At 38.2% G+C, this 27,451-nt stretch overlaps 1 protein-coding gene across 1 annotated transcript; it reads right to left on the bottom strand.

Moving 5' to 3' along the window:
• ALX1 (ALX homeobox 1) lies at positions 1-26,875 on the bottom strand. The gene is made up of 4 exons (XM_069955712.1): positions 26,635-26,875; positions 23,909-24,231; positions 6,348-6,476; positions 1-391 (listed from the first exon to the last, which is right to left on the bottom strand). The coding sequence occupies exons 1-4, from the start codon at positions 26,873-26,875 to the stop codon at positions 71-73; spliced, it is 1,014 nt and encodes a 337-aa protein (XP_069811813.1). The 3' UTR covers positions 1-70.
• Between the last annotated feature and the right edge of the window lie 576 nt (positions 26,876-27,451).

The following is a 27,451-nucleotide window of genomic DNA, read 5'->3' as shown; positions in this document are numbered from 1 at the left end:
CTTTATACTGTACATTGTTAAATATTAAAAATAGAGTGTATTCACTTAAAAAAAGAAAAAAAATGTTAATTTACATAGCCCATGAGATATTTGCTGTGTGTTCTTTGGCTTTCATTCGAAGAACTGCAATACTGGATGATCGTCTTTCGAACTCTGGTTTTGCTTCAAAGGAATGTCCATTTGTAGCACCCGATAATAAGGATTCAGTGAAGAAATTATTAAGTGGCATATGACTAAACTGGTTCTGATGATTTGTGAAGCCTGCGTATGAAGAATCGGTGCGGGAAGAGTGGGAATAAGGTGACATACAAGAAGAAGGTTCTCGAGGCAGCATACAGGAAGTCACCACAGATCCTCCACTTGGGTTACCAGTCCATAAGTTGTTTTGTATCTAAAAAAAAAAAAAAATATTCAGGAAGGAAAAAAAGGAAATATTCAGGATTGTTTTATTTCATTTTTTGCTATTAGTAATTTAGAATTTTTTTGTTAGGTTTTTAAAGGCCAGGGTAACTACAGTCTACAGGGCAATATAAAACTAACAATCTTCATACCCTGGCTGCTGCTTTCATAGCCCCAGACATTATACTTTAAGCTGTATTCACATGAAATTTTCATTAGACTAGGTTCACACTGCGTTTTTGCAATCCGTTTTTTCCAACCTTTTTTTTGTCAAAACGGATCCGTTTTTTTAACGGACACAAAAGTAGTGTCAGCTATGTTTTTGTGCCCGTAAAAAAAAACGTATCCGTTTTGATCGTTTTTGTTTTTTTTTACAATGGAAGCCAATGGAAAAATGGATCAAAACGGATGCACACAAATGCATCTGTTTTTTTCATCCGTTTTCTGCAAAAAACGGATGAAAAAAAAACAGATTGCAAAAACGCAGTGTGAACCTAGCCTTACACTCACCGACAAATGTTGCAAGTGGTCAAATGTCTTATGTTATGCATATGTTAAAAATAAAAATGACTATTTGAGTGGGCTTACCAAACTGTTCCGCTCAGCTAACATCCTCCCAACCCAAACGATTGGCATTGGACTCCCGGCGTATGGAGAGGTTGGAGAAGAAGTCTGGAGAAGAAGACGGCATCTAACTCCAGCCGCTCAGAGTCAAATGCAAGGCATTCGGGCTCAGCCCAAACAGTTCAGCGATTCTGCTCAACACTACTACTGAACTCAGAGACAGAACCTCCCCCCCCCCCAAATGCAATATCTGTAATGGGACCTCAATTATTATGTGCTATTTACAGTACTGGGCTATGTTCACACAGCGGCAAAAATAGAGAAAAGGTGGCCGATTTGGCTATTTAAAAAAACGCCCATTTTTGACGCGATTTAACTGACTGCAATGGCAATGCATTGAAGATAATGGGAAGACGAACGTCAAATGCACACAATGTATTGACTAAGGGATGTTTTTACTGCGGACATCAAAATAATGAACATGATCAATATTTCCAGACATCTTTTGCAATCTTTTTATTAGTTGTTCATACACAGTTTTTTCTTTTCTCACCGTAAGACACACTTGAAGTCCAATTAGTCCTCCTAAACTAGAATAATGTACCAACAGCCGTCATTGCACTAAGGAGAGGCCAAGCTGCTAAATGACGTCCGCTATTTTAGACTCAAAATGATAGACATCACTTTAAACAGAGCTGAAAAAACATTGTGTTAACATAGCCCTGGTGTTCTTCTAGCAGAGGATTCTTGTAAAAGGGTAAGTAAGCATCTGACATAGAATGTTATCTGATCCAGTCCCCACTTTTAATTAAGCGAGGGCATTTATTTAAGTTATTGCAGTTTAATTAATCACAGGTAAAATCTTTTCTGTAGCGTTAAAATATATGTGTGTGTGTATGTGCATGTGGATGCCTGTGTGTGTGTGTTATCTGTAAGAAGTATAATGACATAATTAGTTATATACACTAAAGAATATTAGGAATCTGGAGTACATGGACAGCAGCAATTTCAGTTTCTAAAACCAAACATGTCTCTCTTTTTGTATCAGCTCTTTGAAGGCTAAGAAAAAAAGTTTGTCTTGCATTTAGAAAAGGGGAGACGCGAAATAGTCCCTGCAAAAAAAATGAAAACAGATGTATTGGCTGGAAAAGGTTATTTTAAGCAATCCTTTACCACTGGGGCCAAGGTTCACTAAAAAAAAGTCCCCAAAGGTACAATACTATCTTATATCCAACAGTTTATTTATTCAGCAGTCAACAAAGCCAAAGGACCTACAGTAAAATACTTCAGAGCTTAAAGAATTTCAGTTGCTGTGCCTCCAGATTTGGCAGCGGTCGACTTGTTTTCCTTCTAATGCTTGCTCTACATTAAGGCAATTTCTCACAGCAGAAAATGAAATAATGAAACTAAACATAACAAAGCGCAAGTAACAGCGCTGTTCTGTCTGTTCCTGCCCAATAATAGTCAACTACATGATACATGAAGCTAATAAAGATTACTACCTCATTGGTAACAGATAGGTAGTTAGGTTACAGATCGTTTTTTTTTAGTAAAGGACGGACGCTGATTGCAATTGCCTCAGCGTCCGTTCTTTACTGCAGGGGCGGCATTGCATTGAAGTCAATGCAATGCCACCCGCTGTGCTCATGTATCGTTATTCTAACGCCCGATCTTTAGAACAGGCGTTAGAATAATATGCCAGTCAATTATTTCCAGACGCTGTTCACGCCGCTATGCAACGGATGCTGTTAAACGATGTGTGAACATAGCCATATTCTGTCATTTAGATCCTATCAGGGCATGTTCACACACTGTAGTTTTTAAAACAAAAGAACGGCCGTTGTTGGCAATTAAAACAACAGCCGTTCTTGTCTTGAAATATTGAACTGTATTGAACTGTATGGAAACAATAGCTGTTGTTCACGTACACTGTACTTTTGTTTGGTACAGCCCCGAAAATAATTGACATTAATTGTCAATAATTGTCAAATAATTATCAATTATTTCCGGACCATAGAGTATAAACAAGGACCATTGTTCTGCTCTGTTCACACAATGTATGGCCGTTCTGACGTCTGTACATTGCATAGAGTTCAATGGTGATTTGTTTTGCAGGTACACCCAAATGTGCCCGCAATCCAAATAAAATATGATAGTATCGGCTGCAGGAACATGTCAAACAGTGGCTGTTATTTGACACTTGTTTAACATAGTGTGTACATGGCCTTACACTGTATTTCCACTAGAAATGGGAACAAAAATTATACTAACCCTATTTTGTTAAAAAAAAAAAAAATGAAATGTAGGGTATTAATTGAGGGCATGGGAGCTATAAAGATTAGATATTGTGTTAGTTCCATCCTAAATCCTACCAAAGAATATCTATTTCCATTTACAAGATAATGTTTTAAGCTAAATAGGTTGTCAATAGGAGCTCACTAACGCTACGTTTACACGGAACGATTATCGGGCGAATTTTCGCGATAACGATCTCAAAAATAGAGAAAAGGCAGCTGATTTTGCTATTTAAAATTTAACTGATTTAACTGACTACAATAAAATGCATTGCAGTCTGAACCGCCGCTATTGGACCGTGGAACCGTGCCCTCTAATTAGCTTTTTAAATGCAGCTGTCTATGCAGTTTATCTATACTGCATAGATCTCTATGAAAGATCAGTGCAGTAACACTAGAAGTCCGCCAGGGGGACTTCTGGTGTGTGTTTAAAAAAATAAAAAAAATGTTCTTAATAAAAAAATCCCCTCCCCTAATAAAAGTTTGAATCACCCCCTTTTCCCATTTTATATATAAAAATAAATAAACATACAGTGGTACCTTGGTTTAAGAGTAACTTGGTTTAAGAGCGTTTTGGTTTAAGAACTCACAGTTTTTCAAAATTGTGACTTGGTTTAAGAGCATTGCTTTGGTTTAAGAGCTCCCTGTACTAGGTGGGAGCGCGAGTGGAGGAGGGGCATGGTCTGCATAGCGGGGTCTACAGCACTGTACTCCGACCATGGAAGTCTTCTTCATCTTTCAAATCATGGCAGATCCACTTTAGGCTGGTGCTTACATCAGGGGACAGGACTGTGGAGGTAATCTCTCCATAGCTGTAACCCCTCTCTCCCTGGACAGAGAGTGCTGCATTTATGTGCCCACATCTGCCCTGCTTATTCCTTCATGCTCCCTGCAGTCTCTGTCAGTCCTTGTGTTTACCATCTTCTCCATTACTGTACAGTAACTTATAATATCACAGATTCTGCTGTTTCTGGATGTTTGTTTCATCTGTTTTACATGTTATTCAGAATAATTAATCATTATTTTTGGGGTGTGGAACCAATTGTCTGTATATCAGTGATTTCTTATGGGAAAATTTGCTTTGGTTTAAGAGTGGATTTGGATTACAAGCACGGTCCCAGAACGAATTATGCTCGTAATCCAAGGCACCACTGTATTTGGTATCGCCGCGTGTGTAATCGCTCAAACTATTAAATTATCACATTCCTGATCTTGCACGCTAAACGGCATAAGCGCAAAAAAAATTCCAAAGTGCAAAATTGTGCATTTTTGGTCGCATCAAATCCAGAAAAATTGTAATAAAAAGCGATCAAAAAGTTGCATATGCGCAATCAAGATACTGATAGAAAGTACACATCATGGCGCAAAAAATTACACCTCACACAGCCCCATAGACCAAAGGATAAAAGTGCTAAGCGTATGGTAATAGGGCAATTTTAGGGAACATATATTTAAAAAAAAAAAGGTTTTAATTTTTTAAAAACAACCAAATAAAATAAAAGGTATGCAAGTTACATATTGTTTTTTCAATTTCACCACACATTAAAATTTTTTCTGGTTCCCCAGCATACTTTCTGCTTAAGCCTGTCATTGCAAAGTACAATTAGTGGCACAAAAAATAAGGGCTCATGTGGGTCTCTAGGTGAAAAAAATGCAAGCGCTATGACCTTTTAAGCACAAGGAGGAAAAAACTAAAGCACAAAAATGGAAATTGGCTCAGTCTTTAAGGAGTTAAGCCACACCCAAAGGCCAATTTGCAACCCAAACTGGAATAATGTACCAAGAGCCAGAGGAGAAGCCAGACAGCTAAATGACGTCCGTTATCTTAGACCCAAAATAACGGACGTCATTCCAAACGGAGCTGAAAAAAAATGTGTGAACATAGCCAAAATGTTAGACACTTTAGCCTCTTCGTAGACAACAGTGGCAACGAGACATCAATTTGAAAACCAAATAGCAACCAATCACAGCTCAGCTTTGATTTCTCAGAATGGAATGTGATTGGTTGCTGTCCGGCTGAGACAAAAATGTGTCCAATTTTTCTCTTAGACAGATTGATAAACCTGGGCCAGTGCTTAAAACTTTGAATGTCAAAATCCTCTGCCCAGTAAGCCATTAGGAGCCTTGGGGGTGGCGTTACAATTCCCACCGACCCACCCTTTCTAATTATTTTCAATGGAGAGGGCCAGCTGCGTCAATGCCCGATAGGTAGCCCCGCCCCAATGCTCCTAACAGCTTACTGAGCAGAGGATTTCACAGCTTACAGCTTAGGAATGGTGCAGAGGATGAAGGTAACAGACATACCCTCATCCTCCACACCCAGTGCCCACTAGGTAGTAAACTATCAGCAGGTTAGATTTTTTTTTTTTTTACAAAATGCAAAACATTCCAACATTTAAAAAAAAAAGTGGACTGAATAGCAAAACAAACTATAAATCTCTGAAAATAAGGACAAACGTGTACAAGCAATGCTATTTATACCTGTTATAGACACATTACAGGACTACAGTGAACTACCACTATACGTAATGTTACCTATATATCTATACATTCATTGACCAACCTAAAATATTTTGTTAGTGTTATGGCTTTGTGGTTGATATTATACTATATACTAATGTAAATATGGGGTATATCTATGGCATGGACAGAGCTACAGCTAACTTTCTAAACACTAGCTACTAACATAAAACACAAGAGGTATACTGTAGTTCTTCACTACATTATGTAAGTAACAAATCAGACAGATTACTGAAAGTGAAGTGAACCTTAAAATTTACAAGTTATATTACTATTTTATTCCTATGAGTGAATTGCGGTCTCCCACTAATTATGTAGGTGCTTCTGCTGATATATTAGAAGGTTTCCACTGTGATTTTAGCAGCCCACATCGTACATACAGCAATACTATGATTTAGAGCTGTTGACTGTTTACGGCTATGCTCTTTATAATTATCCTTTCAATGTATAAAGCCATATGAAAATAATGGATGTGTTGGTTCTGTATACCTACTCTGATATATTGACATAACAGTTCTGTATTCTGCCCATTTTTTCCTGATCGGCTAAATTTTCATCACGCATATTTACCTGTGGGTAGCTGTCACTCCTTGGCAGAACAGAAATATCATAAGTGGCAGCAAAGTGGCTTTTGGCTTGTTGTATCTGACCATAGCGTTCTCTCTTTCTCCACTTAGCTCTGCGGTTTTGGAACCAGACCTTGAAAAGATAAAAAGGTTTCTCTGAGAATGTGCATGGTGAATACAAAATATTAACCACCAAGTTATACAACTACATCATAGAACAACATAATCTGTTAAAATATATATTTCCAAGAGCTTTTAGATGGTTTGGGTGCCCAGCAGTTGCATGTACGCAGCCACAGCTCACTTGAATAGTGCCTTGTGGAAAGAAAACCACTTGGGCTGAGTGTTGAAGCTTAAACTACAGCCAAGTTATAAAGCTATGTGAAGAATCTAAATTTCAATAATGCAGCCTTAAGTCTTATCTTTATTTTTTTGTACTGATATGTTTCCATATACACAGTTCTAGAAGGTTTCAATGTGGTAATTAACCCTTATGGAGTTTTAAAACATTGTGATAAATCTGAGCTCAGGCTACACTATAGACTTCTCTGTAAAAACTTAGATCGACACAGTGGATGAGATTTATTAAGATTGGCATACTCATACGCTGGTCTCAAAGTCCCATCCCCAACTACCCCACTGTATTTACTAAGAGGAGCATCCCTTTTAGTAAATACTGTGGGATCTGTGTCTGTTGCAGGACGTGTGCAGAAACCTTTGGTGCAAGTGTATATTCCTGCTATGGTTTACACCATTGGGCCATGTTCACATAGCATAACAGTCTGGCCGTTCCGTGACCCGGCCAGGTCACGTAGCGGCCTGTGTCAGAAAAGATCACGATCTTTGCTACCGCTGAATTCGGATGCAAGCACATCTGTGTGCGCCCGCATCAGAATTCCCCACTGCAAACAATGGAGCGTGCGGCCCGAGCCACACGCTTCATTGTGGGAACTAACAGGGTTTTCTGCGGCCGTTACTCAATGAATAGTGGCTGCAGAAACTTGTGGCGCCGCTAGAGATCCCGGCCGTAGTGTATGCAATGTGTATACACTCCGGACGGGATTCCCTCAGCCTTCAGTACAACTTAAGTTCCGTACTAATCACGGCCATTGCAACAACGGCCGTGATTACTACGGAACTGACGTTGTGTGAACATAGCCTTATATTGGAAAAGGCCACACCTCCTCCCACCCTGCCAGGTTGCTTCTGCTGCCCATCGTGCGAGCAGGGCTTACCCCTGGCATATGCCACTGAAAAAGCAAATATCTGTGCCTTCTCTGTGGCATATTCCAGAGGCACATAATGATTAATGGGTATGATGTAGAATGTATATTTTATTTAGGATGCACCTAAAATAATAGGATAGAAAGATAGATAGATAGATAGATAGGAGATGGACAGATAGATAGATAGATAGATAGATAGATAGATAGATAGATAGATAGAAAGGAGATAGATAGATACAGGGCCGATTCTGGTGTTTCTGCCGCCTGAGGCAAACCTCAGGCGGCCGCCCCGAGTGATGGCCGGCATGCCCCCTGCAACCCCCGCAGCCAGCCGCTCACCTGTCCCACGCCGCAGCCGGCCCGCGCTCTCCGCTGTCTCCACATCCCGTCAGGTCCCGCGATGTCACCCTGCAGCTGTCACGGACCTCCAGGCTGTGGTGAGTGAGTGGGGTGATTGGGTCGTGCGGGGCGGCCCCGCGCGACCCGATCACCCCAGCGCGTCCCCCACCGACCCTCAGGCACTCACCACAGCCTGGAGGTCCGTGACAGCTGCAGGGTGACATCGCGGGACCTGACGGGATGTGGAGAGCGCGGGCGACAGGACAGGTGAGCGGCCGCTGTCATTTTTGTTAAGTGATACTTAACAAAAATGACAGCAGGGGGGACATAATGCCGCCCCCTGCCGGACCGCAAAATCTGCCGCCTGAGGCGGAAGGCTCATTCCGCCTCATGGCAGAAGCGGGCCTGGATAGATAGATAGATAGATAGATAGATAGATAGAGGAGAAGTAGGAGCCGCACTTCTTAGTGGATGTAGCGGGTGCTGTAGGATGTAAGTCCCTTGGCTGGAGGGATCCCCAAATACAAAACGAAAGTTCCAAGCACTCCAGCATAGGTGAAAAAAGTAGTGGTTTATTGCAAAGTGCAAAAAAATACAAGGATGCAACGTTTCGATTCCCTCTCAGAATCGTTCTCAAGATATATAGATAGATGATAGATAGATAGATAGATAGATAGATAGATAGATAGATAGATAGATAATAGACAGATAGATAGATAGATAGATAGATAGATAGTAGATAGGAGATGGATAGATAGATAGATAGATAGATAGATAGATAGATAGATAGATAGATAGATAGATAATAAATAGATAGATAGATAGATAGATAGATAGATAGTAGATAGGAGATGGATAGATAGATAGATAGATAGATAGATAGATAATAGATAGATAGATAGATAGATAGATAGATAGAAAGATAGATAGATAGATACTATCTATCTATCTCCTATTTATCTGTCTATCTATTATCTATCTATTTAGCTATCTCCTATCTATCTATCTATCTATCTATCTATCTATCTCCTATCTATCTATCTCCTATCTATCTCCTATCTATCTATCTATCTACCTATCTATCTATCTTCTATCTATCTATCTCCTATCTATCTATCTATCTATCTATCTATCTATCTTACTATCTATCTTCTATCTATCTATGTCCTATCTATCTACCTATCTATCTATCTGTTATCTATCTCCTATCTATCTCCTATCTATCTCTTATCACCTATCTATCTATTTATCTATCTATCTATCTATCTATCTATCTATGGGTGCGTTTACACAGAAAGATTTATCTGACAGATTTTGGAAGCCAAAGCCAGGAATGGATTTGAAAAGAGGATAGATCCCAGTCTTTCCTTTGTGACCTGATCCCTGTTTATAGTCTGCTCCTGGTTTTGGCTTCAAAGATCTTTCAGATAAATCTGTCTGTGTAAACGCACCATATCTCCTATCTATCTATCTATCTATCTATCTATTTGTCCCTTATTAATAATATGATTTACCATCATTTTAACCTGTTACTCTACACATTTTTATTAGATGACCAGGCACTGTGGTAACAAGTCCAGAATAATTTTAATGACCTATCTGCTTAACCTTAAACAGCTTAACCCAATACAGAATATTAATATTTACTTCAATGCATTCCTTCAGATCGCCATACTCTGTCATTAAACATTTAAGAACTTGCCACCATGTGACAATCAGTAAATAAAATTGGTAACCGGTATCCAGAACAGTAATTTTATCTTACAATGGAGACAGGAGACACGAAACCCCAGAGGCAAAAGAATGTGATGTACAACTAGTCCTGCCACCACCAATCAACATGTTGTGGTGTTGTAATGCCACACAAACTGCAAATAAAGGCTCTCCGGCTCGCACACCTTTTCAATTAGTTTTCTATTTCTGTTACTATTGAAAGAAATGACAAGGAGTAGCAATAGGAGTCCTTCATTTGCTACTGATGCTTCTGTGGGAAAAGAGTTGTCAGGTCTATTGCAGCATTAATTCTACCTAATGGCATAATAGCTTTAGGGGGTTGACTGGGTTACACAACCACCTTCAAATGCTCCCATAGGGAATTCAGAGTTAATAGAGGATAACTTTTCAGGTTATGGAGCTTCCTTTGTAACTCAAAGTAGAATGCAGTTGCAAGGACTGTATGTCTGTCTGCCTGTCTCTCTCTGGTGGATCCAACATGTATTACATAATCAACTAGATTCAATGTAAATTGTGAAATACCACTCTTATCCTGTGGTGAACCTGCTGGGGAATCGAAAAGTTTCCTGTAGCATTCTTTCACAGATTAATAAGGTGTTAAGGAGAAAAAAATATATATTTTTAAATTAACCGGTGACAGTTATACAGATTTTTAAATTACTTAAAACAACAGCTTTCCAGTAGTTATCAGCTGCCCCATGCCCTGGAAGAAGTTATGTAATTCTTTCCAATCTGACATATTACTCCCTGCTACCAGGAACTGAACAGAGCAGAAGCAAACCCCCAGGGCAAACCTGGAAAATGCACTGGGAAATTCATAATATAGACAGAGGTGGCAGCAGAGAGCACTGTATCAGATCAGAAACAAAAAATATCATCTCCTACATTGCCTACAGCAGCTGATAGGTACTGGAAGGCTTGATTTAGTTTACAAATCAGTATAAATTTCTGGCATTAGTGGAATTTAATTTTTTTTCCTCTGGAACTGCTCAGTGTACAGTATGAGTGAGTGTACTTACAGTATATACTGACAGCAGCTCCCTGTGTACCCCATAGAGCTAAAATCAGACTCCCCTTCTCCAGGCTTTGCTGCCCTGCTCTGTGGTGAGGCTGTCCATAAGATGGCCAACATGGAGGAGCATGTGACCAGGCCCTGCCTCCCAGTGTCCACCACTGAGCATGTATATGTCTATGGAGGACACTGAGGGTGGGGCATGGTCATATGCTCCGCTATGTCAGCCATCTTATGGACAGAATCACCACAGAGCAGGGCAGCACAGACTGAAGGAGCGGAGTCTGATTTTAGCTCCATAAGGTACGCAGGGAGCTGCTGTCAGTAAGTAATGAGAATACACTTATACTACACACAAAACTATTTTACTATAAAGTGGCCAGCCCCTTTAAGAGGCACATGCCTCTTGATCAATCCAGCGTATTGGAGGCTGCTGCACGGCAGACTAAAAGAATTTTGCCTTATATTTACCCAATTGCAGCAAAAATATGAATACATTTTGTGCACAGGGAGGACAGGCCTCCCCACATGCAATGCTGTGCCTGCTTCCCCCTCTCAGTCCACATGGTGAATAGAACACAAAGCAGTAAAAAGCCACACAATGTTTGCGCAAGGGGGGTCCTTGATGCATCTGCTCCATACTTTATAAGTAGCAATGAGTGAATAGTGAATTTGCCAAACGTTCAGGTTTGGCAATGTTTGTCCGAACCGAGACGCTTGTCATTTGATTCCCAGCAGCAGGGAAAGTAGGATGCCACCCTAGGGAGTACTTGAAACCATGGATAGGCTGTACCTATATTTTCCTGGCAGCCCTAGGGCTGCATACAACTTCTCCAGAAACTGGGAGCCAAATGCTGAGTGTTCAGGTCCGGACAAACATTGCTGAGGCTGAACTTTTGGCTTGTTTGTTTATTACTATTTATGTATGTCCAATGTATTCATGATGCAGAGAAGTGTGCAAAAGGAAAGTGTTGGCACGTTGATCAACACTTCCAAATAGGAGATCTTGTGGCGCACAGAGGTTTCCAGAACAACGTAATGGAACAAGATTGTTTATTAAAGCATAAAGGCAACGCGTTTCTAGGCTACCAAGCCTCTTTTTCAAGCCAAATGCATGAATACAGTGGCAGCATGGGGGTATTTAAAGAGCAAAGAAAACGCGCCAACCCTGTAATTAGGGTGGCAGAGCTAGCTATCAGCCAGCGATCTGTTTCAATGTAAAACAATATATGACATAAAAACATAAAATAATTGTTGTAAAACTTCTAAAACCTTTAATCATGAACATGCAAAAGGGATGTGCTTATGTTTGTGATGTATACGTGAAGATAGAATGATTATCGGGCTTTGGGGATCACATGATATGGTCATGTGATCTATTCATGTGAAGCACTAGAGAATGGGCTCCTACAAAATGGTGGAGTGATTGAAGTTCATGAATGAGCTGGATCCATAAGACTGAATATAATCCTTAATAGATGTGCGTGCACGCGCAATGACTGTAAGCTGATGTACACGGGAAAATGGAAACATATAGCTCAGTTCGAGTTATATCGGATGTGTGCGCATGCGCGATGACACTAAGTAACCGATTACTTAGTGTCATCGCGCATGTGCACACATCCGATATAACTCGAACTGAGCTATATGTTTCCATTTTCCCGTGTACATCAGCTTACAGTCATTGCGCGTGCACGCACATCTATTAAGGATTATATTCAGTCTTATGGATCCAGCTCATTCTCTAGTGCTTCACATGAATAGATCACATGACCATATCATGTGATCCCCAAAGCCCGATAATCATTCTATCTTCACGTATACATCACAAACATAAGCACATCCCTTTTGCATGTTCATGATTAAAGGTTTTAGAAGTTTTACAACAATTATTTTATGTTTTTATGTCATATATTGTTTTACATTGAAACAGATCGCTGGCTGATAGCTAGCTCCACTCCCTAATTACAGGGTTGGCGCGTTTTCTTTGCTCTTTAAATACCCCCATGCTGCCACTGTATTCATGCATTTGGCTTGAAAAAGAGGCTTGGTAGCCTAGAAACACGTTGCCTTTATGCTTTAATAAACAATCTTGTTCCATTACGTTGTTCTGGGAACCTCTGTGCGCCACAAGATCTCCTATTTGGAAGTGTTGATCAACGTGCCAACACTTTCCTTTTGCACACTTCTCTGCATCCTGTAACCTTCGACTTGAGGCATCCTGTCCTGGGCATTGGAGCGGCAGCACTAAGGTCTCTATTTCTATGCGCAAAAAGGTGTTGTGCTCTAAGTACAACCCTACCAGGTGAGCACATTCCTTACCATTCCTTTAACTTTACTGTAAAACTGATTCACCCAGGGAGCGCCTATCATCTTGTGTTTCCATTTCTCCTTAGAGTCACTGAGAGGCAGTTGTGCATGCAGATATACAGCAATAAGTTTAAAATCACTGCTACCAGGGCAGGGACAGGGAGGGTCAAGGAAATTTCTTCCTTCATGTATACACTATATTCATAAACTTTGTGCCCAGTATATTTTCTAATCTCTCCTAATAACCAAATGTCACCAAATATTTTTGTGCCATTTTGACTAATAGAGCGGACCTTCCCATTTGCTATGCTGCCTTTACATACAGCCGCATATTCTGAAGGTTGGCGTTAAACCTTTTGCTGAGAGCCATATAATTATCTTATTATCATGCATTTCTATTATAAAAAAAAAAAAAAAAAAGATTGTTGAATGCAGACGAGCTTATGAAAGATCTTGGTCATGGATATCTGGGATCCTTTTTACTAAGTTGCTGGGTTCCGTAAGAAAGCCAGAATTCAATTATTTTGCGAATTTTGTGTGAATAAATCCTGGATTATAAACTGCTGAATTTCACTTTACTAAATCAATGTGATTTTAACTAGTAACACAAATGTTCATTACTTATTTTTTGGACACTCAAGCAAGCCCTCATACTAAATTTAGAAAAGCAAACAATTCTTGTCCTACTTTCATGTTTATGAAAAATTAAAAAGAAATATGAGTGTTGTGGAGAATTTCCAAATATAGACAATCAAAAGTCTTTTAAAAAGTAACAATGCTATCTAAGATGACAAGATCTATATGGTGATCTGCACAAGCCCTTTAAGGCCAAATGCTTCCTCTAAAATATATTGATAACAAATGGAATTTTTATTAACTAAACATGTTGAATTTTTGCACCTTGCTGCACAGAATTCAGGATATGTTTTTAATAACAACTTGGCAGCAAAACCAATATTCAGTTTGTCAAATATATTATAATGATATATAGTATAGTACATAACCCTTAAGATCTCCCCCAAAAATATTAGATCTAATATATAATGTATTTAAACTATAAATATAAACTAGTTGAAAACTATAGCATAAAAACGATATTTGTATTTCAACAGTTTTTTAAAAGATTCTTGAAATCTTTTTGTCTTCATCAAAAGTAAAGCTGTAGCATGGGCTCTGTCTAACTTGCTGTGTGTGTGTGTGTGTGTATATATATATATATATATATATATATAAATTATATATATATATATATATATATATATATATATATATATATATATCTTGTGCAATCTGCCACTACACCAAAGTCCTTTTGCAGTTGTGTTCTTCTTTGTTTCACTCATCTGATTGCAGTTGATAACATTTTATTATGAGTTCATTTTTCAATCAGGTCCAGAACTGGTTCTTTTTTTAGGTTCTATATTTCCTGTTCTATACGTTTAACACATCCTAGATCCGAAGCAAACAGATCATGTCAATTACGTATAAATTAATGCAATTTCTCATAGTAGAGTTTCTTTTACATGTTTTGGGGAAATAAGTAAAATGTTTACTTTCCAGAAAACAAAATACTGGTGTGGACTGAGGCAAACTCTGTGTTTTTCTGTTTGTTTGTTTGTTTGTTGTTGTTTTATAAATACACCATGATCACCATTCATTTTTACTGAACCATCTTTATCTTAACCCAGGCTTAGGCTACCTTCATACATACTGCACATTTGGTCAGATTTATGCATATATATTAATATGACAAAAATAAAGCATTAATTGGTATACAGAGATATATTGGTATACATGTTTCCAAAATACTGTTTCATGTTTAGTTTATTTTCCTGACTTTAGCCTTAGGATTCGTTCACACTGAGTAAAATCGACAGAATTCCACGGCTGGACTCTACACTGCGGAATCCCTCCTGCCTCAGTGTCAAACAGTGTATCTATGGGAGGGCCCGTGCCTCCGCTTTCTACAGCTCTCCACTCAAAAAAATGACATGCCACTTCTTTGAGCGGAGACAGGAGGCTTAGTGTGAATGCATTCTTAAAGGGCAACTCCAGCAAAATGTTTTTTTCTTTAAAATCAACTGGTGTCAGAAAGTGCCAGAGATTTGTCCTCCAATACTTATGAGCTGCTGTATGTCCTATGGCATACCGCAGCTGATAAGTACTGGAAGACTAAAGATTTTTAAATATAAGTCATTTAAAAATCTCTGGCACTTTCTGACACCAGTTGATTTGAAAGAAAAGTTGCCCTTTATTGTATATTTACATAACATTTTTTTTAGCTCCGTTTAAAATGACGTTTGTTATTTTGAGTCTAAAATAACGGACGTCATTTAACAGCCTGGCCTCCTCTTAGTGCAATAACTGGTGTTTGCACATTATTTTCGTTTGGGGTCACTAATTGGACTTTGGTTGTGGCTTAATTGAAAAGGCCATTGAATTTAATAGTAAAAATGCAGAAAGAACAGTGGAAAAAGAAAAACTGCTCTGTTTGCAAAAGTTTCCGAAAATAATGATCATGTTCATTATTTTGACGTCCGCTGTAAAAACGTCCGTTATGCAATGCATTGTACGCATTGGACGTCCGTCTTCCCATTGACTTCAATGCATTGCCATTGCAGTCAGTTAAAACGCGGCAAAAACTGACGTTTTGTTAAATATCAAATTCGGCCACCTTTGCTTTATTTTTGACATTTCCAGAGGTCCTTCCTTTTTTTGTATATTAAAGTTATGTGTTAATATCTGTCTTTTTTTAAACAGAGGAAACTTTTTCTCTCCTTGCTGTATGTGACTGCAGCCACTTGTACTGTAGGACTAACCAGTCCATATTGTGAATATTATGTTAATAAATAACTATAGTTATTGGCTAAACCTTTGAGGACACAGATTATAAAAAAAATTGCAGATAAGCTAATAAGCAGTAAGACTGTTCACACTGTGCAGTTTTTAATGCATTTTTATAATAGACTTTGAATTCTCTTTTTTGGATCCACTTTTGGTTAGGGTTGAAACTGTATCTAAAACCACATTAAACCTTCTGACCTAACTATATAAACGTGTTTATGTCTATATTGCTGAATGTGGCTATGGTGACTGTAGTGAATATTGGGGCAATATAAACATCAATCTTCTTTATAATGAGACACATCGTGGTGTAAAGAATCATCTACAAATCTGAAAGCCCTTGATTATTATGGAATAGAAGTAAATTGGTATAGGACGATTGTGACAATAATAAGAAAGTCCAATGTATTTTCCTTTACCACTAATAATCAATATAATAGAATACAGATCCTAAATGACATGTGTAGTGCTGTCCCAACCTGCATCACACGTAATAAATAGAAAGCAGATTTCTTCCATTAGAAACCTGTTTTATTGGTCCGACGTATTTACTTACAACAAGCCTTGCTGTTAAAAGAGTTTGTAGAAAATAACTCAATTAAGTTCAAAGCCAAAAACTGCTAAGCATAATGAAAAATTCTCCCCTTAAGGTATACATAGCACAGCATTGCTGGTAATGGCGTCATTTCATGTGGGCCATTTTCAGCATCAGCTCTCATATGTATCCAACACCAACATTCCCAGTGGACAGGAGGCCTCTTTGCTAAAGTCTATCTTCAAACGGTTAATAAAGAGATTTACTGCTACCGAGAGACAATAAATATGGCACTGGTGAAATAAATGCCTAGGAATAAAAGAAAGGAAAAAAAATCAGCTTGGTAAATGTATTCATCATGTCTGTGGGTGGAAAAAATATTTCCTGAAGTCTCCCCAGGGAGCAGAGAGAACATGTTAGGAGAATTTAGTAATGAGACTCTTTCACTGGGGGAAAAAAGACCTTGACAATCTCCTTTAAATGGGTGCCAATTACTCCACTGATGTGAAGCAGGAAAGGTGACTGGTCAGATAAATTAGCTTCAGGTTTACTTCTGGTGAATGCTGGGGAGGTTACTAGAAACCTAATGATATGTTACACAAGGAAAAGGCGCATGCATGGGTTCTGCAGCCTCGTATGGGTATTTAGGAGGCTGGGGAACTAACCTCTCATATGGTTTGGTAAACTACCGATCATAGCATAGCATGTGAAGCCATTTGGTGGTTTGGCACCTCAAAGCTAAGGAGCCACAGGTTCTCTTGTCTTCTTAAAACCACTGCATTTCATGACAGTATGTTTCACACAAAGACATTCCATTCAGCTGACTGAACAATTCCAGAATCTATAATATGAAAACACACTACATCATCAATCTATGGGAACTAAGAATATAGAACACATGTGGGATTCACTGCTGAGCACAGCGAAGGAAATCTGGACAAGACCTACAGAGATCTGCCGCACCTCCAACAAAGGATGTTAAGAGGGCTAGGTTTACATCAGGCTTTTTTGTTTCATCTAATAAAAAAAAAAAAAAAAAAAACTTATTGATTTTAGAAGGCACAGACATGTAAAAGAGCCACAAAATAGAGCAGAGCCTGGTCTTTTTGGTGGTCTTCTAAAAAGCAGGACCCAAAGGTCAGCATAACACTTTTGGGTTCACATATACAGTATGCTGTATGGGTATTCTTTTTTTGTGCAAAATATGACGCCAACGGATGCAAAAATGCAACAGTTATCATCAGGTGTTTCCATATTTTCTGGTACAGAAATGTTAGCACCAGATAGTGAGGTGCTTCAAGATGCATCTTCCTATCCGGCATCCAGACCAGTCTGGGGTCCCCACTGACACACCAGATGCCTTTAATGAACTCATTGAGAACAGTGAGATCAGTTTAGCATTAGTTTCCCCCCAGCATTTTACAAACCAGAGGAAAAATGAGCCACATGGTCGTACAAGTTGAAGCAAGGCCCGAGCACAACTACACTAGAGTTTTTTCCACTATATTTTTTTCACTATTGCAAAATGTTTCACTACACTAACGGTAATGTGTTCCATGGAAACAGCAATACAATTTAAAGCCATCTAATTTCGTATTGACGTCAATGGAGTGCAACATTATAAGGCTATGTTCCCACTTTGGGAACATAGCGGGGAAAGGTTTTCATAATATAGAGAGCCGCTTATAAAGATCATTACTAGTGGTCATCTATAGTACGAGACAGACGACTTTTCCCACTGTGCTCCCGAAGTGGGAATATAGCCTATTGAAATATGACCTTATTTTAACCTCAAAAGTATTGACTATTTTTTTTCCAATTTTATTGGGTGTGAACATATCCTAAAGGTAGGTAAACCAGTCACCAATTACTGAATGTATAAATTGCATGGTGGATGAATAGAATCTGTCATAATGAGTTGATTTTAAACAATAAAATACTGTTAAAAAATATGTATTTTACAGGTTATGTTCATACAGCAGTTATTTATTTAGGGATTTGTGTTTTCCTGTGTACACAGGAAATAACATATGAAGTATTTTTGAAATAGCGGCCTGCTGGACGTGTGCCCCAGATATATTAACGATCATGAAAATATTATATATATATATATATATATATATATATATATATATATGTATATATATACACATTATATATATATATATATATATATATATATATATATAATTGTATTAATTGCATTGTCATTTGCTTTTTTCATTCCAGTTGATGAAATGGTACTGTATACAAAAGAAAAGTATGGAATGGGACACTCTTTTGGCATACAGTACAATGAAGCTTTGTAGACATGTTAGCCAAAAATGTCAGGAAATTTTCCCAACGTATCTGGCAGACAATGGGGAAAAAAAGGCGCAATAAGCCAACACCTAGAGTGTGCTGTGATTTCATAAAGTGAGACATTCTCTGAACACACTGAGACAACTCTAAGTCAACCACTTTGAAAAATATTATTCTTGTAAATAGGAAATGATATTATTTCATTAAGGCCGTTTTCACACAGCGGTATTTTGGTCAGCATTTTGTATCAGAACTTGTAAGCCAAAGCTAGAAGTGGAACATAAACGAAAAAGGCTTCATTTACACATACTTTTTGTGGGGTTTTTTGCCTTGAAAAAAGCCACAAAAAATGCACTTTTTTTCTTGGTCCTCCATGTGAAACCATCCTAAAGGAAAGATTTTACAGATTCCGCAGCACTTTACAATTCTGGGGGTACATACACAGACAGAAATCAGACATCACAGAGATCTACATATAATTATCCATACATGAGGAGTGAGGGCCCTGCTCACATGCATGAGCTTACATAGTATTCTATTCTTATCTATCCTATCTATCTTATCTATCCTATAGCAATCCTAAAGAAAGGGAACTGATCCTTTTAATTAAAGAAATGGTCCATATTTATCAAGCTACTGTACCTGAAACCCATGCAGTCTATTTTTCCCAGAGCAACCAATCATAGCTCATGGTTTATTATTATTATTAATTTATTTATTTATTTATAAAGCGCCCTTAATTCCAGAGCGCTATACAAAAGATAGGCAACAGGCAAGAACAATACAGGTTTAATGGCTTAATAAGCTGTGGTATATAGAAACACAAGTTGCAAATGGTTACTGTGGGAAAAACCACATAGTGTGGGCCTCAGGAAGCTTTATAAATCTGGGCCAAAGTGTAAAAAAAAAAAAAAAAAGAATTAAATAAGGGGGGCTATATGGCGATTCCCAGTACCACAACACCTTTATCTCATACAAGTGAATGGGGTTGCAACCCATAGACAGCTGCACCTGCGACCCCACAATCACAAAAAAATCCATATATATGAATTTTCTGCAACCATGGCCTGGCATTTTCTGGCTATGCGACCAGGAATCGCCATGTAGACCCAGCCTTATCTGAACCTTTTTTATATACAAGATTTATTAAGCTTCCTGAAACTCACAATGTGTGTTTTTTCCCACAGCGACCACAACTTCTGTGGCACAGGGAAAAAATATGCAATTTCATTATACATCATGTAACAATTTTATACATTTTGCACATGGCATAAAAGAGAAAGTGCAGCTTGGGAAAAAAAATCAAAAATTAAAATTCCCTCCTACAATCTGGCGAACTTCTAGGAGTTAAAATTCTTCTCTTCTTTATTTTGCCAACATTAAAACGAATAATATCCATAGTAATACAAATACCATACAAAATCTATGTGTTTCAGTTGCTTTCCAGCAATCTTAATCACAGTTACCATGATTATGATTGGATTGAATTAAACTAAAACACGTAGGTTTTATATCAAGCAACTATGAAATTATGGATGTTATATACTGTAATGCTGGTGAAATAAAGTGAAGAATTTTAACCCCCGCTGGATCGTTTCCTTTTTGGGGGTAATGCTTGTTTTTTTTTTTTTTATGTTTTTTTTATTTGTATAGCGCACACAGATTCCACAGCACTTCACATAGTTTTTGCCAATTATTGCTCCCTGTCCCCAATAGGGCTCACAATCTAAATTCACCTATCTGTATGTTTTGGGAGGAAACCGGAATACCCGGAGGAACCCACGCAAACATGGAGAGAACATACAAACTCTTTGCGCTCTTTGTTGCCCTTGGTGGGATTTGCCCTTGGCTGCCCTATAAGCCACTGTGCTGGGGTAACTCAGTTTCTGCTGGGGATTAGGTGTGAAAAAAATCAAGAGAAAATTTGGTGGAAAAATTGTGAATCCTGCTTAGGGTTTAAAAACAAATGGCTGAACTGATGTAACCTTATTTTATGGATCAGATCAGCAGCGCTTCTACATAAGCTGCCAAATATAAAACATACAGGAAAGTGATGTTAGCGTTAATATATAATTATAATACTAATTTGTGGGACAATTAATAAGTTAAGCAAAAGAAAAAAAAAAGCCTCAATAAATAACTTAGGGTCAATTTACAAAGAAAGATTATCTGACAGTTTATCTTTCAAAGATTTGAAGCCAAAGAAAGGAATGGATTTGAAAAGAGGAGAAATCTCAGGCTTTCCTTTATGACCTGATCCCTGTTCATAGTCTGTTTCTGGCTTTGGCTTCAAATCTTTGGCAGATAATCTGTCAGATAATCTTTGTGTGTAAATGGACCCTTACATTAAAAGACACACTTTGTGCACCTGTCCAGCTTCCATTAGCTGGGGAAAGAAACACTGTATACATTGATCTGTTTAACTTAGGAAGATGTCAGCCAACACAACTGATGACTTCGGATGCAAAACTGACTATCTAGAGGGAGGACCAGGCTCATGTGAAGAAACTTTACGAAAATACAAACATAGGGCTAAGATCACATCTGTGCTCATAATTCCATTATTCTGTTATGTTACAAGAACAGAAAATCAAAATAAAGCAAGTGCCAGATCCATCACACAACAGACACCAATGGCGCCAGACAGACCCTATTGACTGTAATGGGGAACACCAGGTTTCTGTTATGGTGGGGGTAATGTTAATAGAAAAAAATTTGCAAAGCATGCTGCACTACTTTTCCAGCTTTTTACCAGAATTTATGCTGGATCCAAAAAGAGCCTCTAAAACATATGTGAACTTAGCTTTCTACTACAAAAGAAAGAGCCATTGCAAAAACAGCCTTGGGCTGGCTTTTTATATGGGCAATGTTTCAGGCTGTATTTTACCCAAAACTAGGAGTGGGTCCAAAACACAACAAAAAGTGCACGTTTTTTTCTGTGTCAGTTCTTCTCCTGGTTTTGCTTAAAAAATACTCATCAAAATACTATGGGAGACATTTATCATGGGCTTTGCGCCTAATTTTTGGTGAATTGCATTTTTCACCCATTTTTGGTCTAAGTTCGATTTATGAACCAGTATTCGACAGGTGAATATTTTAAGATGCAACTTTTTTTTAATCTGCCTGTTTTAAGTATTCACCCAAAAGTTTGCATAATCCAGGATTAGCGCCCAATTTATCATTTGCAAATTTTTGAGAAGTCGCATAAACAGGCGCAAGCTTATGTCTGGTCAGAACCAGGTAAATAAAACTGCGCTATTTTTTTATAATTGCACCTTTTTTGCGCCTTTTTATTTAGATGCATTTACTATGGCAGTACTACATGTTAATGAATCAGTCACAAGATATTAGAACAAAATACACACCAATCCCCATTAGAATAGTTGCACTTATTAGACTGCTTAGTAAATGTCCCACTATGTGTGGACTACCTAACATGTACGGAATCCAATATATTTTCAATAACATTTACTTGTAGCACCAAAAAAGAGCAATGAGCACACAGATGACAGCTTAGATATGTATTACACTCACTATCAGCAATGGGGGTCACAAGGAAGTGTTGACACAGAAATTGAATAAATATTTCCAAGTAAATAGTGGACAGGCTGTATGACATGATTACTAAAGATTCTTTACTCAGGTTAAGGCCAAACTCATCTGAAGGTACTGTATAGCTAAGAATTCTTTATATGCCAACATTTGTATGATTATATGTACAACCAGCAAAGGTAAAATACAGGAACATTGTAATGCTAGTTGTGCTACTGTTCAACACTGACTGAGCAATTGAGATTATATCGCTCTGTGGCTATTTTCAAAATTACGTCAGTCATTTCGTGTTTCAATAACAGCTGCTGATACATTATTCTAGTTCAGGTGGACTAATTGGCCTTTGGGTGTGTCTTTAATTAAAAAGTCCATTGAATATAATAGTAAAGATGGTGAAAGGATGGTAAAAAAAAAAAAAACTGTGTAAACAACCAAAAAAATAACGTCTGTCGTTTACAAAAACCATCCAAAAATAATTGTCATGACCATTATTTTGACGTCCACGCAAACAACGTCCGCTATTGTATACATTGTGTGCACTGGACATGCGTCATTCCATTGACTTCAATTAAAATGCTGTAGTAAAGGATGTCTTTTTAAAAAGAAAAAGCTGACTTTTCACTTTTTTTTTTTACTTTAATTTAATATATTTAATTTTTTTTTTGTTTGTTTTATTTACAGGACCCCAGTATTGGTAGATACATTTTTTGTATTCTATACATAAAAAATAATAAAATAAAATCTGATCCTGATTACTTATTATTTATGAATCAGTATGTATCCCATAAATGTGATGAAGAAATATGTCAGTATGAACATAACATTTGTCTTACAGACTTTCCTGCAGTTGAGATTACATCAGATTTACAAACAGTTCTATAATGTGCTGTATATAACAATATATTCATACAGAACATGACTGCTAGAGCCAGATGACAGGCAGCAGATTTACAGTATGGAAAAGGTGCAGATGTCTGGTGGAAGTATGGGAACCTACTCTATGGGCCAGACTGTTTACTTTGGTAGCTACAGAGTGTGTATACTGACAAGTGGCACATTTATTGGGAACATTTTTTATCAGACCAACCCCCCCCCCCCCCCCTCCAATACATTTATATAGTGCAGTTGTATTAGACCCAGAAGGAGACTGCATTTGCCCCATACTAATGTCTGAGGAGTGCACATAGCATCTGGTATACCATCCTTTCCACTATGGAGTATCCAGGGGAGTAAGGCAAACAAAAAATGAACAGCACGTCCAATATGAATTGTAAAATGACAGGAATAAGTGATTATTACAAATCCAAGGGAAACTCTCTTTGTACCCCTCAATCCCTCTTACCACATTAATATTTTCTATTTTACAGATGATATGATGTATATTCACGACTATCTTTATGGGTTTTAATCAGTCAGTAAATCATAAGTAACATGACATTGGCTGTATCTCTCCTATGCACAGAGTGGAGTTTTTCACGCATCCCTTTCCATATAATGCGACTTACTGAATAGCCTGCTGTGTCTAGGATCATGTCGTGGAGCAAAATGCCGTAAAACCACATCTCATACAAAATAAAATATAATGGTAGGCTACCTCCCCAGTAAGTGCGGATAAGTAAACGCCACAATTGTCGCCCAGAGTACCTGGCTGATCCCTGCTATCACTATGGTGAGCCGTGCCTGTGGCTGTGTGGCATAGTGATGGCACCCACCTGTACCCGGGCCTCGGTCAGCTCGGTCCTGAGCGCCAGCTGCTCCCGTACATAGACGTCTGGGTAGTGGGTCTTCTGGAAGACTTTCTCCAGCTCCTCCAGCTGCAGACTGGTGAAGGTGGTGCGGTGCCGCCGCTTCTTACTGCTGGACACATTGCTGTCACACTTATCCGCCAGCTCGTCCAGCTCTCCCTTGTCCTCCCGCTGCTGCTGCTGGATGCCCTTCACCGGCGACCCCCGCACACTGCAGCACGTCTCCAGGGGCACCCCCTGCTGCTGCGGCGGCTGCTGCGGACCCTCCACCTTAGCCAGGCCATAGTTCACTGCCAGAGACGGAGACACAGATTGCACAGAAACATTACACAGGGGCACCTCTCTACAGAGATACTACCTGCCTGCAACTGGCTCTGTCTGGCTAGCTAGAATGTCGCAGCTCTATCTGTCTGTCTATCTATCTATCTATCTGTCTGTCTATCTATCTATTTCCTTTCTATCTATCTATCTATCTATCTATCTGTCTGTCTGTCTATCTATCTATCTATTTCCTTTCTATCTATCTATCTATCTCCTATCTATCTATCTATCTCCTATCTATCTATCTATCTATCTATCTATCTCCTATCTATCTATCTATCTATCTCCTATCTATCTATCTATCTATCTATCTCCTATCTATCTATCTATCTATCTATCTATCTATCTATTCTATCTATCTATCTATCTATCTATCTATCTCCTATCTATCTATCTCTATCTATCTATTTCCTTTCTATCTATCTATCTATCTCCTATCTATCTATCTATCTATCTATCTATCTATCTATCTCCTATCCCCTATCTATCTATCTCCTATCTATCTATCTATCTATCTATCTATCTATCTATTTATCTATCTATCTATCTATCTATCTATCTATCTATCTCCTATCTATCTATCTATCTATCTATCTATCTATCTCCTATCTATTTATCTATCTATCTCCTATCTATCTATCTATCTATCTATCTATCTCCTATCTATCTACAGTATCTATCTATCTATCTATCTATCTATCTATCTATCTATCTATCTAATATCATCTATCTATCTATCTCCTATCTATCTATCTATCTATTATCTATCTATCTATCTATCTCCTATCTATCTATCTATCTATCTATCTATTATCTAACTATCTATCTATCTATCTATCTATCTATCCATCTCCTATCTATCTATCTATCTATCTATCTATCTATCTATCTATTATCTATCTATCTATTATCTATCTATCTATCTATCCATCTCCTATCTATCTATCTATCTATCTATCTATCTATCTATCTATCTATCTCCTATCTATCTATCTATCTATCTATCTATCTCCTATCTATCTATCTATTATCTATCTCCTATCTATCTATCTATCTATCTATCTATCTATCTATCTATCTATCTATCCCTAGTTAGTAACTTTTAGCTGTAGAACTTATAATGCGATTTATCCCAGATACTGACAAATAGCGGAAAACTGATGATGATGATGATGATGATGACGATGATGATGATGACAACGACAATAAAAAGAATTATCATCATTCATCATCATCATCATCATCATCATCATCATCATCACAACAACAGTCTATGTTAGGTTCTAATGGCTGACTATGAGGGCAGATTGGATAATACTCTTATACACAAGGTATTGTGAGGCGGCTTATAGACAGAGAGAACACTATGGTGAGACTGTATGTTGTCCTTTTGTCACTTACATCAGAAGATAATAATGAAGGAAGGTGTATTCTGTTTCCAGTGGTAAAAGAAGTAGTCGTGACAGATAACTGGACGAGAAAGCCTATGTGTGCCCATTATATTCTGCCACCATTACTCTGCTCCAGTACACACCTGATAAATTACACAGCCATCACTGCTTGGCCTCCTACCTACTGACAACGGTGTATAGCAGGAGATAGAGACCTGGGCACATGTACGGTATAATATATAGGCAGGTCAGCATGCAATATAGGCAATGTAGTGATAATTGTAGATACAAAATATAATGCATGTGCATATATAAGGTACAGTATATAGACAGGTCAGCATGCAATATAGGCAATGTAGTGATAATTGTAGATACAAAATATAATGCATGTGCATATATAAGGTACAGTATATAGACAGGTCAGCATGCAATATAGGCATTGTAGTGATAATTGTAGATGCAAAATATAATGCATGTGCATATATAAGGTACAGTATATAGATAGATGAGCATGCATTGTAGGCATTGTAGTGATAATTGTAGATTCTACATATAATGCATGTGCATATATAAGGTACAGTATATAGATAGATGAGCATGCATTGTAGTGATAATTGTAGATTCAACATATAACGTGATAACTACAGAATAATATTTAAATTTATATCAGTTGTCACATTTATCTCCTAATATATTTATTAATAATATATATATATATATATATATATATATATATATATATATACATTTATTTTTTCCTTTTAATCTGTTAGTATACACACATGTAATAATGAGTACAATGGTATAAATGATGATGATATCAGATCACTGGTTATTACAGACAGAATGGTTATAAAGTCAATGTTATGAAGGTTACAGAGGTTCCTGGGTCATGTTGTGCCCTGGTCATAGGAGCACCCCCTTATCCCAGGCTCTATGCATTGTGTAGAATATTAACCCATTGTCTGCCAGTGTCCTTACCATTGCTGTCCTGACAAGGGGAGCTCCTGTCTATCCTGTGCACATGGTGCTCGTTCCTCTGGATGGCACTGAAGGCCTGCACACATTTGCCCACTGGGTTCTTGTTGTAGAAGGAGTCATTGTCCAGAGTGTCCATCACATGCTCCAGGGCGCCCCCTGCCCCCAGGTAGAAGTCGCTGCCGCCTTTACCACCCTGGCTCTTTATCGAATATTTGTCGCTTAGATGATAATCCATAATCATGTAGCCTGCTGCTGCTGCTTCTCCTATTATAGCCAGGCAGTAACAGTGTGTCCAGGAGGGGGGACCACAGGGGGCTTATATACAGCTGAGGGGCCTGGGGAGGCCTCCCATCACCAACATCAGGCTCCACCCTGCCCCCTGCCCCGAGATCCCAAGCCAAACAAGGGGATGATTCAGGGATCCCAACAGTAAATAGGAAGCCCTCTTTATTATCTGAAGCAATCCTAACCCTAACATGTCACTGAGATTACTTATATATAGAGAGACTAATAATCCCTATGTAATGTGCAGATATCCGCTGTATATAGCAGGGCGACCATTCTCCAGGACCAGCAAAGCTTCCCATTACTTCAGTCTTTCCTATCTACCATCCACCTTCACTTTGTCTTTGCTGCAGGCAGATAGACAGACAGATAGATAGATAGATAGATAGATAGATAGATAGATAGATAGATAGATAGGAGATAGATGGAGTTTACATTATGCTACTGATTTGATAAACATGCACAAACGATTGAGCTTCTGGGAGGAATATCAATTTATACCAATAGGTAAATGGCTACTAGCAAAGCAACA

Source organism: Dendropsophus ebraccatus, chromosome 1 (assembly GCF_027789765.1).
Source record: "Dendropsophus ebraccatus isolate aDenEbr1 chromosome 1, aDenEbr1.pat, whole genome shotgun sequence".
NCBI lineage: Eukaryota > Metazoa > Chordata > Amphibia > Anura > Hylidae > Dendropsophus > Dendropsophus ebraccatus.
Note: the sequence above shows the minus strand (reverse complement) of the source record. Positions and strands in the feature narration are given on the sequence as shown.